This window comes from Amaranthus tricolor, chromosome 2 (genome assembly GCF_026212465.1).
Source record: "Amaranthus tricolor cultivar Red isolate AtriRed21 chromosome 2, ASM2621246v1, whole genome shotgun sequence".
Taxonomy (NCBI): domain Eukaryota; kingdom Viridiplantae; phylum Streptophyta; class Magnoliopsida; order Caryophyllales; family Amaranthaceae; genus Amaranthus; species Amaranthus tricolor.
In genome coordinates, this window is record NC_080048.1 from 9977725 (window position 1) to 9994960 (window position 17236).

At 34.1% G+C, this 17236-nt stretch overlaps 2 protein-coding genes across 4 annotated transcripts; one reads left to right on the forward strand and one right to left on the reverse strand.

Annotated features, from left to right (window-relative positions):
• The first annotated feature begins 933 nt into the window (after positions 1-933).
• On the forward strand, positions 934-7042 carry LOC130806204 (ubiquitin-conjugating enzyme E2 variant 1C). The gene is made up of 4 exons (XM_057671200.1): positions 934-1123; positions 4369-4508; positions 5707-5832; positions 6555-7042. The coding sequence occupies exons 1-4, from the start codon at positions 1090-1092 to the stop codon at positions 6693-6695; spliced, it is 441 nt and encodes a 146-aa protein (XP_057527183.1). The 5' UTR covers positions 934-1089; the 3' UTR covers positions 6696-7042.
• Positions 7043-9031: 1989 nt separating this feature from the next.
• LOC130806142 (uncharacterized) lies at positions 9032-14324 on the reverse strand. 3 transcript variants are annotated; one of them, XM_057671092.1, is made up of 4 exons: positions 14057-14323; positions 13880-13960; positions 10422-10614; positions 9032-9471 (listed from the first exon to the last, which is right to left on the reverse strand). In XM_057671092.1, the coding sequence occupies exons 2-4, from the start codon at positions 13931-13933 to the stop codon at positions 9341-9343; spliced, it is 378 nt and encodes a 125-aa protein (XP_057527075.1). In that variant the 5' UTR covers positions 13934-13960; positions 14057-14323; the 3' UTR covers positions 9032-9340. The 3 variants fall into 3 exon arrangements, with proteins under 3 accessions (XP_057527075.1, XP_057527073.1, XP_057527074.1); XM_057671090.1 differs by having other exon boundaries at positions 13880-13964; XM_057671091.1 differs by having other exon boundaries at positions 13880-14324.
• Between the last annotated feature and the right edge of the window lie 2912 nt (positions 14325-17236).

A 17236-nucleotide genomic window follows, 5' to 3' on the forward strand; every position in this document is an offset into this window, starting at 1 on the left:
TCTTCAGTAGTCACTGATACAGTGACTCGAATACCCATTTCCCTTCCCTCTCAAAGTCTCAATTCCCTCTCTTGCTCTCACTCCTCTCAACTCTCTTTCACTCTAACCCTAAAAACTCTACACAACTCTTCCTCCACCTCCACTGTCGCCGCCGCACTCCCGCACCACGCCACCGCCGCCGCACTCCCGCACCACGCCATCAGGCCATCACAGACGAATAATCCACCTTCATTGTTGGATTTGAAGGAGATTGAAGGAGAAGATTTAGGGGTTGATTGAGGAATTTAATTAGAATTTGGGTGTTTGTGTTTGAGTTTTTTGTGGGTGTTTTTGGTTGGGTTGTTTGGGTGTGGGAGTTGCATTTTTTGGTGGGAAGAGGAAATGGCCAAATGGGTGTGAGAAAGGAGGGAGTGAAGTGAAATACTAAAATGAGATGGCTGTGTATGACTATATTTAAATACTCATGTTGTTTATTTGGTACTTATTTGCATTTTATGTGAGTTTTATGTTTTTAAAGTGTTTATTTACATATATCAAATGAAAGATTGTAAAATTATCTTTAATTTGATATATTTATTATATTACCATTTTCGTGTCCCCGTGTCCGCCATTTTTAAGTTGACGTTTTCCCGTACCAGTGTCGTGTCCGTGTCCGTTTTAGTGCAACCTAGATAACAGGTTACTTGTCCGGGGGCGACCTCTCGCAAAGCCTCTCCGACGCTCAAGTCAGTGATTGGAAATAGACTTATTGTATATGTAATAGGTTACCTTGATGCATTTTTAGCAAACACGTCTTATAGATAAATTTCAAAAGTTAGACTATTATAAGAAATCAGTAAAAATTTTGATTATTTTAAATTATTTCTCCTTTATTTTTTAAATTTTGATGAATATTTTCGTTTGGAAATTAGAACCAACGTTTAGAAATGAAAGAAAAGATTCCATTTACACATATAACTGGATACTCTTTCTTCCAGTCGTTGGTAGCTGTGGTTTTCCTAAAAGGCCCGTTCATATCTCTCTCCTTCGCCTTCCTTTCTTGCGTTTTTCCGCACATTCTCATTTTATTTTCAATTCTCCAACTAAATCATGACGATTGGTTCTGCAGGATCCAGCGTCGTCGGTAAGCCACCTTACTCTTTCCCTCCCCTCTTTTTTTTCTTTGACCGATTTATCTTCGTACTGTTTCAATTCTTTACTTCTTCAATGGGGATTATTTCTCTTTTTTTTTTCTTGCTAACATCTTCTTTATCAGATTTCATTTCTCTCTGGGCTTGATGGAGCGATTTTTTTTGAATTTATTCAAATATCAGGATCTATTCATTTCATGGATTTTGCTTTTCAAAAATAGGGTTTTTTATGATAGATCAAAAAATAGGGTTTGTTTGATTGTTCATTAGTGGCTGATTCCAGATAACTACCAGCAGTTCAGTTTTTTTTTTTTTTTTTTTTTTTAAATTCTTTAGCGTTTCTTTTTTTTTTTTTTATTATTTTTTTTTGGGTTGGGGGGGTCGAAATTGGAAGTGGTTTCACCTATTGGAATCTTGTTGACTTTATCGTGTCTGTGTTTCTATTTTAGGTTTTGCGTTTTACAGATACAATTCCGCCACTTTATTACATTTTATGTTCCTGCTTATAATCAAGTATGCTTAATGTTAACGCTACTTATTGAGCTTCATCAAGCTGTTGAAAAGTTAATGTTTTCCTCTGTATTTTAATTTGGAATCAGTTCGAAGTTGGTTTACTGTGAGTATATTCATGGTGTTTTTGGTTTAGGGGGTTCAATATGTTTAAAATTTATACAAGGATACAAGATGCTTAATAGCAAGCCTAGTGAATGACGAGGGAGGTGCTGAGGTGCAAGTAACACTTATTGTTCATGAGCAGGCTTAACTTGACATTTGGGCCTTTGGGGGTTGTGTGAAATGGTTGTTGAAGGGGAAAGAACGAGGGAGCAAACGTTACGGGATTTTGAGAAGTCGGATATGAGGGAAAATGTTAAATGACATTGTCATCAACTCGCTACTCAAACTCATTACTATTGACTCACTATCACTGACTCGTTGCCACTGACTATTCACCATCTCAATCTTTTTAAGTCTTTGTTGTGAAATATAATGCTAGTTTTATCTTCAGGCATCCTGATTATTGACCTCCAATTTCTACCAATATGATGCTTGTATGTATGAAAACCAGTGGCAACATGGTGGACATCTATTAATCGAACTATTGTGAATGGTAGTGATACATGAGAATCAAGTTTGACTCTTTTATTCATTTGACTGAAATTTTAATTGATACAAAAAGGAGAAAAAATCCATGGAAATTTGAAACAAAACCTGAATTTGATTTTTGTTGTAGAAATTGATACCATGAGAACAAAGAAAGAGGGGAGATCATAGAATTCTAGTTTGGAGAGGGACAAGTGAGTAGGTGAGTAGATAATTTTTAAATGTACCGAACATAAGCGAAACGAAGCTTTCCCACGAAATTTATTCCTTCCACAATATCATCCCTTGACTTTTTAGTTTGTACCCCTTTATTTAATCCAATACAGGCAAATCTTCATTCAACAACAATATCAAAATCTTAGTTTCTAAAGATTGAGGTTGGCTATATAAACCAAAAGATTAGTTTTAGTGGTATCCACGTGAATTTTCTTTCTTTATTCATTTTAATTTTCTATCATTTATCTAAATTTTTATGTCATTTTTCACCGCTTCTCTCAATGTCTTCCTATGCCCTCCTTTTAGATTCCCGAAGTTTCAACTTTATATCTTCCTTACATGTTAGCCTATAGTTCGTCGTTGCACGTATCCAAATGCAAGTTTTTATAAATTTGTTGGGGGTTTTGGAGATGTGTTGTGAATCTTAACGAGGTCATTTATTAGAAATGATATACGTTTCTTCATTACATTTCCGACTAATTACGTGGATACTTATTATATTGAAGTATTGATGTGTGACTAATTGAATTTGGCTATGCACCACTGATCCACTATCCATAACCTATTGAGTTAGATTAGTACAAGAAGAAATGTATTACTTATCAAGTTTTTGGTAGGATAATAGATTCCCACACTCTTTTTCCATATTTTACCAAAACAATGGAGTGCTTACAATTAGAGTTCCTTGTATGCTCCCTAGTTTAGAGTGTTAAGCTGATTATTGTATCATTTGATCATATATAGATATCAAAAAGTGTTTAATATAGGTCTATGCCACTGTACATGAAGATCGTTTTTAGAAATTATGTTGGGAGTTCAAGCAAAGGATTAGGATGAGTGCATTTTCCATAATTCCTTTATTTAAATTTGGTCAAATATTGAGATTTGACTTGTTGTGAAGGGTTTTAAGTTACATATGGATAAGAGTGCGGTTGGAACCACTTCAATAGTTGTGATGAGGAATGAAGCTAGGATTTAAAGCACATATCCAGGCTACTTATTCTTTTTTTTTTTTAATTATAAGGTAGGTTGAGGAAAAGAAGGGATATGTGAGAATCAAACCTATGATGTTCATTTGGAGCGAGTGATACTTGCTCAAACTGAGACAAGACCCAATCCTCAAGCTTACTTATTCTTTTTAGTTATTCAATGATGTTCATTACGAGTGTATTATGGGCATTTAGTTTATCTCACTATGGTTTGGGGTGAAACCAAAATTAATGTCACAGAAATTGGGAAAGTCATGTGGAGTTGAATTTGAGAGGATAATTTAAAGAGGGATTAAGTTGCGAGTAATAATGAAATATTGTAATACTTGTATAGATTAATAACTATGTGAAATATGGTATTCTTTTAGCATTTAGTGGTCTTTTTTCTTTTAATGAAAATTTTGAGTGAGTGCATATTCATGGAAAAGATCAACTATAGGTAGAGTGGTTTGGTATAAAAGTTTGTTTCTGTTGATGCCTACTAGGCAGTAGGTACTGCACTGCTGCTGATTGGGAAGGGGTATGCAATGTGACTCTTTTTGAGAGTGGGGGCTCACCAGGCGTGGGGTAGCCATTGGCTATTTCTGATTTAGACATAGAGTTTTTTTTTTGAAGAGGAAGGGTGAGTTTATTGATAGATGAGCCGGGTTTTAGTCTTGCTGCTATTTCTCATTTCCCTTTCGGTAATCTGTTTGATTTTATTTTGAAAACACAAGTTTATCGTTATACTAGTTATTTGTTGGTTGTAGTATTCAGTTATAACTTATTAACCATCAAGTGTGAGCATTGTTGTGTTTAATATTTGTGTTATTTTTTCCATGCTATGGGGTGGTCCTGTTGCATATAGGTTTCTTAAGATTATTGTCGATTATATTATCATACAAAGTGTAAATGACAGTATATAATTGTACTTTGTTGATATGGTCATACAGTTCCCAGAAACTTTCGGTTGCTGGAAGAACTGGAATGTGGCGAGAAAGGGATTGGAGATGGGAGTGTGAGCTATGGGATGGATGACAGTGATGATATTTACATGCGCTCTTGGACGGGAACTATAATTGGTCCTCATAATGTGAGTTATATTTCTAATCTCATTTTGTGGCTGATTTTACACAAGTACATCATCTACATCAATATCGCAGAAGCAGATGTTTGTAATAGATTAGAGATCTAGCTGTGCAATACAATAATACAAAACGTAAGAAGGAAAATAGTAGATTGAAGCAGAAAACCAGTAGTAAAGTATAAGAAAGGGAAAGAAAACAAGAAAGCTAAGAAAGATAGAGAGCAGATTACGAGCAGCTAAAAGGCTCCCTAAGACAGTCTAATTCATTTCATTTTAAGCTCCTAAACATTACTACATCATAGGTATTCATAGCCATAATGGCCCAACAGCTTGATATTTGATTCCCTTCTAGAAAGACCTATTCTAACAGATTTTCTAACAAACTATAACTCCTTTGTGAGTCAAGCATTACGCTAATTTCTATTCATCACAACATTGCAATGGCACATTGTTTTAGTAAGTGTTAGGATAATTAAGTTTAAGGAAGGACTTGTGTTACATAACTAGCTTTCACTTGAAGTGAATAAATTGTCCAAAATCGACCATAATCCACTTTTGATTTACAATTTACGAGGAGATTAGCAAATCATGAGAAACTGTTTGGGCTTTTATGTGTTCCATATTTTAATTGAACATAATTCGAAGAGTGATCTTATGTGTAGAATGTAATTATTGTTTGCAAGAATGGTGAAGAAATATACTCCCTCTGCCCTATCATGTGAGAGAGCTTATGGAAAGAATGCAGCAAACTCAATTGGACATAGGGATTGATTAAATGTGCTGTTCACAAAGAGGGTAATGCCACTCAATTGCGTCCTTTTTTCTGAAAATCAGAGGCGTGGGACCCATTAATCAATTGTTGGAAATTATATTTCTGCTTTTTGGAAAAACTTAGTTTTGGTCTCTTGTGCAAGAATTTGCAACTTGCTCTCTGTTATGGGCATGACCTTTGCTCAACCCCATTTCGTTCTGCTGACTGGCTGGTAATGGGACGTTATCTATATATAGTTTGTCCCTTTATTTGTTTTGGAAATTCTGTTTTATTTTATTTATTTTTCAGTTCATTTGTCTGTGTTTGTAGACTAATATTGTTGTTTGGAAAAGGAGTTATTGGTGTCTGCTATTATCATATTTTCAGATTTACTCCATGCTCTTTTTCTTGTGATTATATATTTGATTGAAGATTTGTGCTCATTTGTATCAGAGCGTACATGAAGGCCGCATTTATCAGTTGAAGCTCTTCTGCGACAAAGATTACCCAGAGAAACCTCCAAGTGTGCGCTTCCATACTCGGATCAGCATGACTTGTGTGAATCCTGAGTCTGGAGTGGTAATAGTTAGTTACTTCTGCTAGATGGACGTGGAATGTTTTCTGATTTGATCTTCTCATTTTTACAGTCTTGTATTCTTGTCCACTTGTTTTGCATTTACGTCTTTTCTACTGTAACGATGTCATGATGTGTACTGTACATATAATAAATCACTATATTTCATTATAAATATTCCATTTCTGCTCATAACCACTAACAAGTTAGTGAGATAGATCATGTACTTTGGGTAACAAGTTTAGTGAGATAGATCATGTACTTTGGGCTTGAGTTGAAATACCATAATAACATAAAACTTTGGGTGAAGAAATGCATACAAAATATTACCATTGCTATCACTCCTATATATAATACTGCAGTGATTTTTGTTTTACTTTCTTGCATCAATTTCGTACCGGTACAGCTTTGATATCCAAGCTTGTTATTTGATACCTGACTTTAGGTATTAGGTGAAAGTTTGCTAAAGCAAGTTCATCAATAGTAATATAGTAAACTAATTGGAATCTGCATGTATAATATACACTATTTATTGTTCCTTTTATTTTTTAGAATCAACTCGAATCCTAATGAGTGGGCAGGTAAAATCTATCCGCATTCCGCCTCGATGTAGTGTCTAAATGGGCTGTAATGGTTAACTGTTGCATAAGTTTGTGTCTTGTATTTTATGTTTTGTGTAGTGTAGTGTTGTTGGTGAGTGTTTGATGTGTAATATTTTGAATGACAGGTTGAACCAAAAAAGTTTGGAATGTTGGCTAATTGGCAGAGAGATTACACTATGGAGGACATTCTTACTCAGCTGAGGAAAGAAATGGCTGCACCCTACAACCGGAAACTTGTTCAACCTCCAGAAGGCACCTATTTCTAGTTGAACCTCTGGTTCACTGCTAATCTTTCCTGGTTGAGAAGGCAGGTTTGAAACAACAGCATCCGAATTGGCAGGCTTAAACTAATTCACTACATTGTTTTAAGTATGTCTTCTTAATATATGGAACAAGTCTTGAAGGGAAAAAATGTCCTGTATTGCGTGTTTGTTGTCTTCAATAGAGCTATCTAAGCGTGTATTCGAATTCGTATTCGTGTGTACGACACTTTTTAACTGAGACTTAAAATGTGAAATCTTAGTGAACTGCCACTGGTCTTTGTAATCTTTATGCTGATTGCTGAGCTAATATGTACTTTTAAATCTTTACAATGTTGAGAATTTGTTTTGTAGTAGTAGCATAAATATAAATATGTTTTTCCTTTATATTTTTGTTCCTCTTTGTTTTAAAAATCTTGACAGTGTCATTCCTTAAATTCTCTTCATTTCTGTTTGTTCTCTTTCCATCCACACTGAGTCTTTGGCGGTGTTGAAGAAATTCAATTATAACATGGATGTGTTATCTTTCTCCTGCAAATGTTTTGGTTTCTAAATCTGATGCTACTGTGTCTGGTACTTCTTTTATTGTCCCTAGTTCTCTTGTAAATGTTTTTACTTCTAAATGTTAAATTTCTGTTTCTGATGCTAGTATACAATCTGTTAGCGCTACTGATTCTGTCGGTAAGGCTGGTGTTCCTCTTGCCTCTGCTTCTGTTTCTAAATTTGCGAGTGCTGGTTCTGGTTTAGTTGGTTTTGATGCCCTTTCTGTCCGTGTTGTCCTTGTTGGATATTCCTATCTCTGATGTTTTAGATGTGTTGGTCCCTAAGTCTTCCGTCTTGTGGAGCATGCTAAGTCAGCTAGGAAGGTCAGGGCTACCTATTTGGACATCGTGACTTGATGAGTGTTAACCCATTTGATGATATGGGGTTGGCTTCCCATTTTTCCAACGTCTAACATTTTAGCTTGGCTTATTAAATAACATGATCTTTAGAGGTTACTATTAGAAATCAAAATTTATGCTTATTTGGGCTGTGTTGGAAACAAAAGTTAAAGCTACTTTGGGGACTCTTTATACTACATTATGCTGTGTTTGGTGTTTTACATGATTTTGCTCATTATGGTGGAAGGATCCTCATTGGTCGAAATTTGGATAAAATTTACCTCTTGTAAATTTGTATTAATTGAACTATTTATCCTATATATTTATTGCGTCTTTCGGAGAGACCTCTCGGAGAGACCGCCTCTCACAACAATTTGTACTTTACATAAGTGTTTTCCTAATTTGCATTAATCTTATCTACCTATTAATATTTCCTTTTAGAACGCTCAAGATGATCTTCATAACGACCCTTAGAATCCTAACCTTGTTTCCTTTGAGAAGGCAATTTTAGAATTTTATAAGGCCATCAAGCTGTATGTAGGCTAGTTTGGTCTAAACCGCAAATCAAATTGGACCAATAAGTAATTTTAGTATTTGTTTGGTCTATGGTCTAAATGGTTTGCTCAGTTTTTTTTTAAAATTCGATTTTCAGTCTGGTCTCGGATTTTTAATTTTTCTGACTACATTAGGCCGTATGCTACTATGATCGAAAACCATAATTTTTTTTAAAAAAAATAAGTTGTTGCCTATATTTCAAGGTGTAGTTATTATTTATGGTAATATATCCTTGAATGGTGTTGATGCAATCAACTAATTACAAATTATTATACTTGGTAATTTTAAATACGAAATATTTGCATAAATAAATGTATTAATTTGGAGAATTTAAACGGTTGAGTTTGATTTGAAAATTTTCTATACTAAAAATTTTAGTTTGGTCTGATTTTAGCGTCAGATCAATTCAAACTAAAGCGTATGCACCCCTAGTTTTATGGCTCCTTTCTTTAACAAAAAAACTAAGGTGAAATGCAATTTTATTGATGTAAACTTAAGATCTTCTTCCATGGCCTAAATAGAGAACCATTAACTAAATTAGTGTTTATCATGGCTTTTCAGGGGCTACCACTTAATCTGATTTTATATAAATCTATTCATGATTTTTACTGACATTTTTTTTGAATCTTAGTCACAAGAAAGCGAATGATTCTTTGTTTATTTTGCAAGGAAAGATCCTTATTCTTGATCTTTGGAAGCTCTTGGAGATGAAGTTTTCTGATAATGATTTTAAAGAGGCTTTATGGTCTATTTCCTTGAATAAAGCTTCAAGAATTTATGATTTTATACAGTTTGTTGAATAAAACTTCCTTGGTAGATTGTAGCCACATTATTCGCACTTTTCCTGTCCCAAAAATGACAATTTGGGATATCATGCTTTATAAAAAAAAGAGTAACACACTGATGCACTTAATGGGAATGCATTACTGTGGTAAGGTGCAATTGGAACAGATACAAAGTGCAGGGCCAGTATTGTATTTTCTACGTTTAGCGAAAAGCTTTGCAATCATCATCCTTCTTTAGCTACATACATAATCATACAACCACAAATCATTGACATTTATAGAAAACTTCCTTGAAAAGTGCTTCCCAAAGAACTGACGCTACATTGATGCTCAACTTGGAAGACAAGAAGCTGAAGTTTTCCTTGTTTTACATCATTTTTCACCAAGCGAAAATCTGTAAAAATATACATACAAGATGTACCGCCCACTATCATGGTTCAAGTTTCAGTGATACAACGCGACACTGTCTATTTCGCTTGGCTGCATTCACAAACACTGGAGAAAAACAGGATGGCGCCCACCATGGCTGACGAACCTTTTGCTCGCCTTTCAAACACGCCACTGAACAATGAACAACACGTCAGCAGATTAACCTTAACTTAAAAGTACTAATAGAAAATTTTGTTGACCTCAATCAAGTTGATGCCGGCCAAAAACTTTGTATTTCTGTGGTAAAATTAAACTTGAGCCTTTTACTAGTGTGATATATACTTATCTCACTCCATGTTTTCAGTTGTAAAGAACTAGACTGGAGCACAGAACAATCACTTTTCAAGATATAATTGAAACAATGTCATTGCAGGTTTGCCACACTTTAAACACAAAATCTTGTATGAGACGGTCTCACCGTGAGACATGCCTCATATTTGGGTTAAATAGCCCAATAATAGAAACTTTTAGCTTATAGGCTTCTTATTTCGAGGTCTTCTCACTGTGAGACAGTCTCATACAAGACGGGTTGCACTTTAAAAACTCAAGTGAACACATCTAAAAAAGGCAAAAATGAAAGAGAAACACAATCTCGAGCATCCAAATGTTCCTTCTCAGAGGGAATGTTATAATTTTCCAGTGAACGGAGTATATCATTAACCACAATCATGAGCACAATGGACCAAGCTAGTACAGCAACAACAGGCATCTTACAATTTATTGATTCATTGGATATTGTATACAAATGTACGGCATCCAATAATGTTTATATAATGGTTTTTATAATTTTTGAAAAGGTGAGATCAATGAAAAGAAGGCCAAAGATTTGCACCTCAGTTAATTTTTTAAATTTACACTCTATAATCTATATTGTAAATATTTCTTATTGGTTTTCCAAGCATTTTAGCTAAGCTTATTATGTAGCTTTCTTTTGCTCTTAGGAAATATTGAAGGTAGCGGATTGATAATTTAAAAAATTCTTAAACTCGTGATCAAGATGGATTTCATAAATTAATGTTCTACTTACTCCCACTAGCACTAACTTACGATCGGGAATATAACAAGGCAGAAGAGATTGAAACCTTTTATCCGCCTTAATTCCTTACAAAGTGTGATAAAGTCCCCCCATTTCATGTGGCAGCGCCTAATAAACCTAAGTATTTGCTCGGTTGTAAACATGGACATTCCCTCCAAGTACTCTCCATTAACACCATTTTGCTTAAAAGCTTGACGGTAGTTACCAAGATTTATTTCTTCTAACCACATACCAACATCCTGCCAAAAGAGAAACCCAAGAGTTATGCGTTTGAGAACTAATAGTTACAGAATTCTTTGAAGTAAAATGGAATTCACATTCTTTTCAGAACTGCTAGAAGGTGTGAAGATAAATGAAACTCTTAACTGAAAATTGAGTCAATTTCTTAGTCAAAGTCATTTGGCATACAAATTTTCCCTTCGGCTACAGAGAGTAATAGTATTGTCAAAGAAGAACCAGTAAAGGATGCAGTAACAAACAAACACAAACAAATTCTAGAGTGTGAACACAAACACAGTCAAACAATATAGGTGACTTCATTATAATTGCATTTTATCCATGCAAATTGAATAAGTACAGACTTTATACTTATATATGAGTAAAGTGTAAACTGATGGTTGATTATAACTGAAATGGCATGCACAGATCATACCACGGGATAGAAACCAAAGTGAAGAGTTCTTATTAATCTCAAGCTACTAGATTTAAAAAGCCGACAAAATTAGTCTTTTTTTCAACAATTCTATGTTTTCAATGGATTGGCCTCTTTTACTCAAGCCAGAAATCATAAAATGTAAAACTCAAACTCAGTTGTTCACAAATCCATGTACCCATATCGAAAGAACTATTAGGCCGTGACAATTGTCACATAATCTCACCTTGGCCCACTCGTGTGGACATGGGAAACCCCGTGGGCTCGGACCCACAAACCCGCGGGTCAAGAGCGTTGACTTGCACATACACTCGGTGAGGTTCATTGTTTTCCAAAACCATATGGTAGTAGGAGGATTAGCTCACCCAATGTATATGCAAGTCCACAACCTACTATTTTATCGATGTTCCTTGTCTAACATGAAGTATTTCCAACAAGAACTTCAAGTGTCAAGCTCAGAAATTAAAAATATATAGTCTAAAATTTTCAATTGCTCACAAGTTCATGTACGATGAGAGGCCAACAATTCCAGTTTTTATCTTAGTACATGATGTCTGCTAGACGTAGTTACACTTTCTCAATCCAAAATCCAAAAATGGGTTTGGGATGCAATTAAGAAGAAAATAACTAGTGCACTAGACTTTCTATACTGTATTGGATAAGCATTGGGTCTAGACGAAGTATTTTCATTCAAAGTTTTATTGGATTCAGAACATATTACACTCAATTTGATTCAGAACATCCACTCTAAACTCCTAGCTTTAACACCCCTTGTATCCCAATCGTTAATAGGTATATAAAATAAGAAATACATTAACAAAACATAACTATTCGCGTACAAGGAAAGAAAACAGCTTATTCCACTGACAGCAAAAAATTATTCACCTATTTAGAGGACAAATCTATTGGATAGCATTTTAACCTCAAATGATTACATGCTTAACTCAAAAAATATTCATAACCTTCTTCAAACATAAACAAAGAGGACACTAGTAGAATTTTCAAGAAAATAATTCCTTTTCCTTAATTTTATTAAGGAAAAAGAAATTAATTCTTTCAAGGTTTTCATTACACCAAATGGAACCATAATCATCAAATTGGCTTAAGCTTTTCTGGTTTATCTCCAATTTTCAGAACTTCAAGGATTGCCTCATTCTATAGTCCTTCCAAAGCATTCTCCTAGGTTGCACTAAGCCAATAAGTTTGGTATAGGCATTGAGCTATTCCCACGGTCCCTCGCAATTTGCTAGATTTTTCAATTTGAGATGTCTTAATGTTTTTGCCACATTTGGTTTTATATTTCATTGACATGATTCATATCTCTTTTTAGACCATCTAAACATATCAAAATTCTTATCTCATCATGACATCATCCCAACAATCCAATCATTTCATGAAGAGGGAAAACTGACAAAATGTATCAAATTTAACGGGACTAAGGAGTGAAAAGTAATCTACAAATCATAACAAAAAAATTAAATGGAGTACCCCATATTGTCCTCGGTGACATATCTAACATGAATAGGCATTAAGAAACGTACCCAAACTACACAATTTAATACTCTGTAGAGTCAAATTCAGCTCGACAGATAATGATACTACTTCAGACACAATTAGCAATTCAATCTCTCCCCATTAACCACTGGTAAAAAGTATTCCTAACGAAGAGGATCACATCCCAGCCGGCTAATAAGCCGGCACAGGGCCCCAAAATCACCAAAAATTTGAGGGCCCAAAATTTCTAATGTAAGTAATTATCTGTATGATTATTTCTTGTTTCCAAAATTGATTTTTTCTATTCTTGATTATCTTCTTCTTCAAGATTCTTCTCATTGCTTCAGTGATTATCAAATGCCAAAGCTATTTTATCTTTCTTCAAGTAAGTAAATCATGTGAATTCCTTTTATTTATAGTAATCTCTTTTATATGACTTCGAAATCTCAATTTCAAAGAAAATTACATTGTATTTTTTGATATGGAGTAAGTATTTAGGAGTACTTTGTTTTTGGGATTTGTTGGGTATAAGAATATTCACACTAACGATGGCACAACATTTTCATTTGGGAAATGGGTAGGTGGTTGATGTTATTGTGTTTTCTGTATTTGAAATTTCAAAAGAAATTCTCATTTTCTAAATACTCTTTTGACCAGTGGCATAGGTTCATCAAGAACAACGGGTAAATCCCATGGCAGAATCTTCTAAGTTATTTTTTTGCCTTTAAATTGCAGTAGGTTTTGGCAAGTGGGATTTGGGAAGAAAGAGGGTTTTATTTTTATCATCTTGATCTATAATTTTAATTTTAAATGTCTTTAATTAGTTTAGTCAATTTATTTTTATTATTGTAGGTTTTCATTGTATATTTGCCTTGGAGATTTTGAGTTGTATTGAAACATGATTTACCATTATAATTAAATAATAATGAGTTTTTGATCATTTTTTCTTTAGTATTTGGTAATACTAAAATTGTAACATAAATTCTTGTTAGAGACATTTAAATGGGCCGGCCCATTATAAATATTAATAAGCATTAAGATATTAAAAATACGGTAAATAAACATTAAGGATAATGTAAATATATTAAAGATACGGTAGATAAGCATTAAGGATAATGTAAATAAACATCAAGAATGTGTAAAGATTGTTTAAGACGGCTCTGATCACATCAATTGACCCTAGTTAACATAGTTTTTACGAAAATTCATTACAACAAATCATACGCTACCAAATTCAGCGTCCAAAATTAATCAATCCAAAAACAAATAACGTAGAGAAAAAACCATCAACAGTAGAAAAAAAAAAACAAGATCCCATTCCTAAATTCCAGTAAAAATCCAAACACAAAAATCAGTACCTCAACAGTCCAGATGAAGAAATCCAGCGGTTCAGGCGGCCGTTCTTTATTCATTTCCCGAAACCTCAAACTAAACCCTAACTTACTATCATAAAAATTCTATATCAGATCAAAATCACACACAAAAAGCAGCAACAAAAAGACAAATACCAAGAATTAAAAGGAATAATTAACTACCGAAGAAAACGAAGTTGATTATTATTACAAAATACTCTCTACATTTGACGATTAGCTTCTGTCTTGTGCAAGAAAAGGGGAAATGAAAAGAGAGAGGAGGGAGATTCTTCAGCTGGGCTGCAGTTTGACGAAGAGAGAGGAGGGCGGATCTTCAGCTGGGCTGCAGTTTGATGAAGAGAGAGAAAGCGTAAGAGGATCTTCAGCTAGTGGGTTATTATTTGCTAAATTGGGGTCGGGATGTTTAAAGTGGACTCCTCCGGGGGATTTGCTTTTCTTTCTAATTATATACTTCTACAGTTCTACTAGACTGATACGGTACCCCTACATGTATTGTATAAATTACATTTAATTCAACTTTCTCTACTATTGATTGATATATTATTCAATTATCTATCTAATTTTGTTGTAATATATAATTAAAGGCAATATATTTCTAATGAAAAAATTTATATTTGATAAAAGAAAAAATTAAAAAAACTACTTAATTTATAGCACTTTTTGCAAAAAACTACCAAATCTATTTTTTTTTCGCAAAAAACTACCTTCAATGACATAAACATTTGCAATAGACTACCACTTAACGGAATCAGTTAGTTGACTGTCAAGGTGGTCTTTGACTTTACACGTGACCGACACATGATTTCATTTTATAACTCCGAAATCTTATATTTCCTTTATTTTTTCTTTCCCTCAACTCTCATTTGATAATCCCTCTCTCATTGTTCATGGAAGACACCCATAACATTCAATCAACACTTCAATGCAACATTAATCATCCAATCCAATCAACTGGTAAGTTCTTTAATTGATATTTATTTCACTAATCTACTCTCCAAATTCGAATTTCATTCATATATGCTGTGGATTGTGGTTTTTGCATGGTTTTGTTCAGTGAAAAATCTTACCTTTGAATTTTTTGATTCTCGATCCTCTCTTCTTTTCCTTTGATCTTTCTTTGATTTTCATTTGTGCTTTCGAATTATTCATCTTTGTTCTTTTAAATCAACTTGTTTTTTTATGGGAAAAAAGGATATTATTAAAGGAAAAAAGGGGTTGATTTCAAATGGGTAACTATGTAAGGGTAAATTCCTCTTTTCATGTTCATCTATTTATTTGAACCTGTTGCATTCCCTCCAATTAATATCAGGATCGAAAAATTTGCAAGTTTTGAACCGTTTTTCAGATTTTTTCTTATTCCACAAATTCTCTATGTAAAAGAAAATCCACAGGCACTTCTACTGAGCTTCAATTTTTTGGTGGAAGGAGAAGACATAATTTAATTTGGGGAAAAAATTAGGGTTCTTAAGAATTGAAGAGGAAAGGGAAAAGAATTAGGGTTCTTAAGAATTGAAGGGAAAAGAGGAAAGAATTAGAGAAAATCATGGTTTAAAAGAGCAAATAACATTAACTTAAGTAACTCACGTGACCCACGTGCTGGTCAAAATAATATTTTAACGGTCGACTAAAAGATTATGTCATGTGGTAATCTTTTGCAAACGTTTATGTCATTTAAGGTAATTTTTTGTAAAAAAATTAGATTAAGTAGTTTTTTGCAAAAGGTGCTATAGATTAGGTAGTTTTTTTTTTAATTTTTCCTTGATAAGATGCATATCAATTTTTTTAACATAATCTGTTAGGGCAAGTTTCAAATCATATATTCTTGGAGGTGATATTTGAATTTTGATTGAGTAGAATATCTTTATATTAGGAAATTCCACAAGGTAGCATCGAACTTTCGTGAAATGCCAGTAGTAGCATCAACCTTTCATGAAATGCCAGTAGTAGCACTTTTATAGGATTTTTCCACATGGTAGCATCCAATTTATGCCTTATCTAATTGCCTTAGCATTTCCCGTTAAATTCTTGTCAATTTCCGTTTAATTCACCATTTAGACTTTTCTACCTTTATTAAGTGTTGGTTGTTGTCTTTATAATTTGCCTTATACATTTGATAGCATTGATGAATTAAACGATGAATTAAACATCAAAATAGTGAATTAAACATTTGAGGGCATAAAAATGGTTTTGGGCATAAAAATGGTTTTGGGCAAATTATAAAGACAACAACCAACACTTAATAAGGGTAGAAACATCAAAATGGTGAATTAAACGAAAATTCACAAGAATTTAACGGAAAATGCTACGACAGTTATATAAGGCATAAATTGGATGCTACCATGTGGAAAAATCTTACAAAAGTGCTACCACTGACATTTTATAAAAGTTCGATGCTATCATGTGGAATTTCCCTTTAATATTTGATAGAATAAAATATTTAGATTTTATTATGTTGATATTCCTAGAATATATTGTGTTATATGTAATATATACCTCAAATAATAAGAAAGGCCAAGCCAAATATTCTAATATGGTATCATGAGCTTAGGTTTTTAACCCTAAATCTAATTTTTCCTTTCTCCCTCACTTTAATAAGTTGGTCGTCGCCACCCATATCTCGCTGCTGCCCACATCCAGCAGTTCCTTTGTTTGGACCGTAAAGAAACTGTACCACTGGTTGTCGACTTGAAATTAGTGATTGTCCGTGCCGCCGTGAACTTCTTTTTGCGCTCTCACTCTTTGGTTGCCTTCACGCACATTCTCATTAAAATTCTTCCGCATCTTATACCACTGATTGTGATATATAGTTGTGGCAGTCACTTGTGAAATGGGAACAATTTCACCATGTACTGGAGAATTAGGCTACCCCTCCTTTAATAATTCCTATACCCTACAATATCATTATAATTCTTCCAGCCCTTACATCTTAAGTTGCACTCATGTCCTTCGTGTGGCCCAAAACCCTATGACTCTACTATGCATGTATCCCTTAGCTCACCAAATAGCTTATTTCCTCCTTCCTCAACTCTCTAGTATTATATATCTTCTAATTGGGCTCCCTTCTCTAGCCCATCTCCCTTCTTTGGTTCAAACGTTATGGGAAGCACATTATATTCATACACTAATTGGGCTACTCCCCAATAGCCTGCCCCAACCGACACATCTGAGCCACTTGTTATGTCTCCTGATGCTCACTACTACATGCACACCGGAGCTATGTCCCACATGACCTATTCCAAAGGCACATTACACAATTATTTTCCTTTAAAGTATCCTCATAATAAAGCTATTGTTGTTGGTAATGGTCACACGATTCCAGTTCATGGTTACGGGTACGCTTAA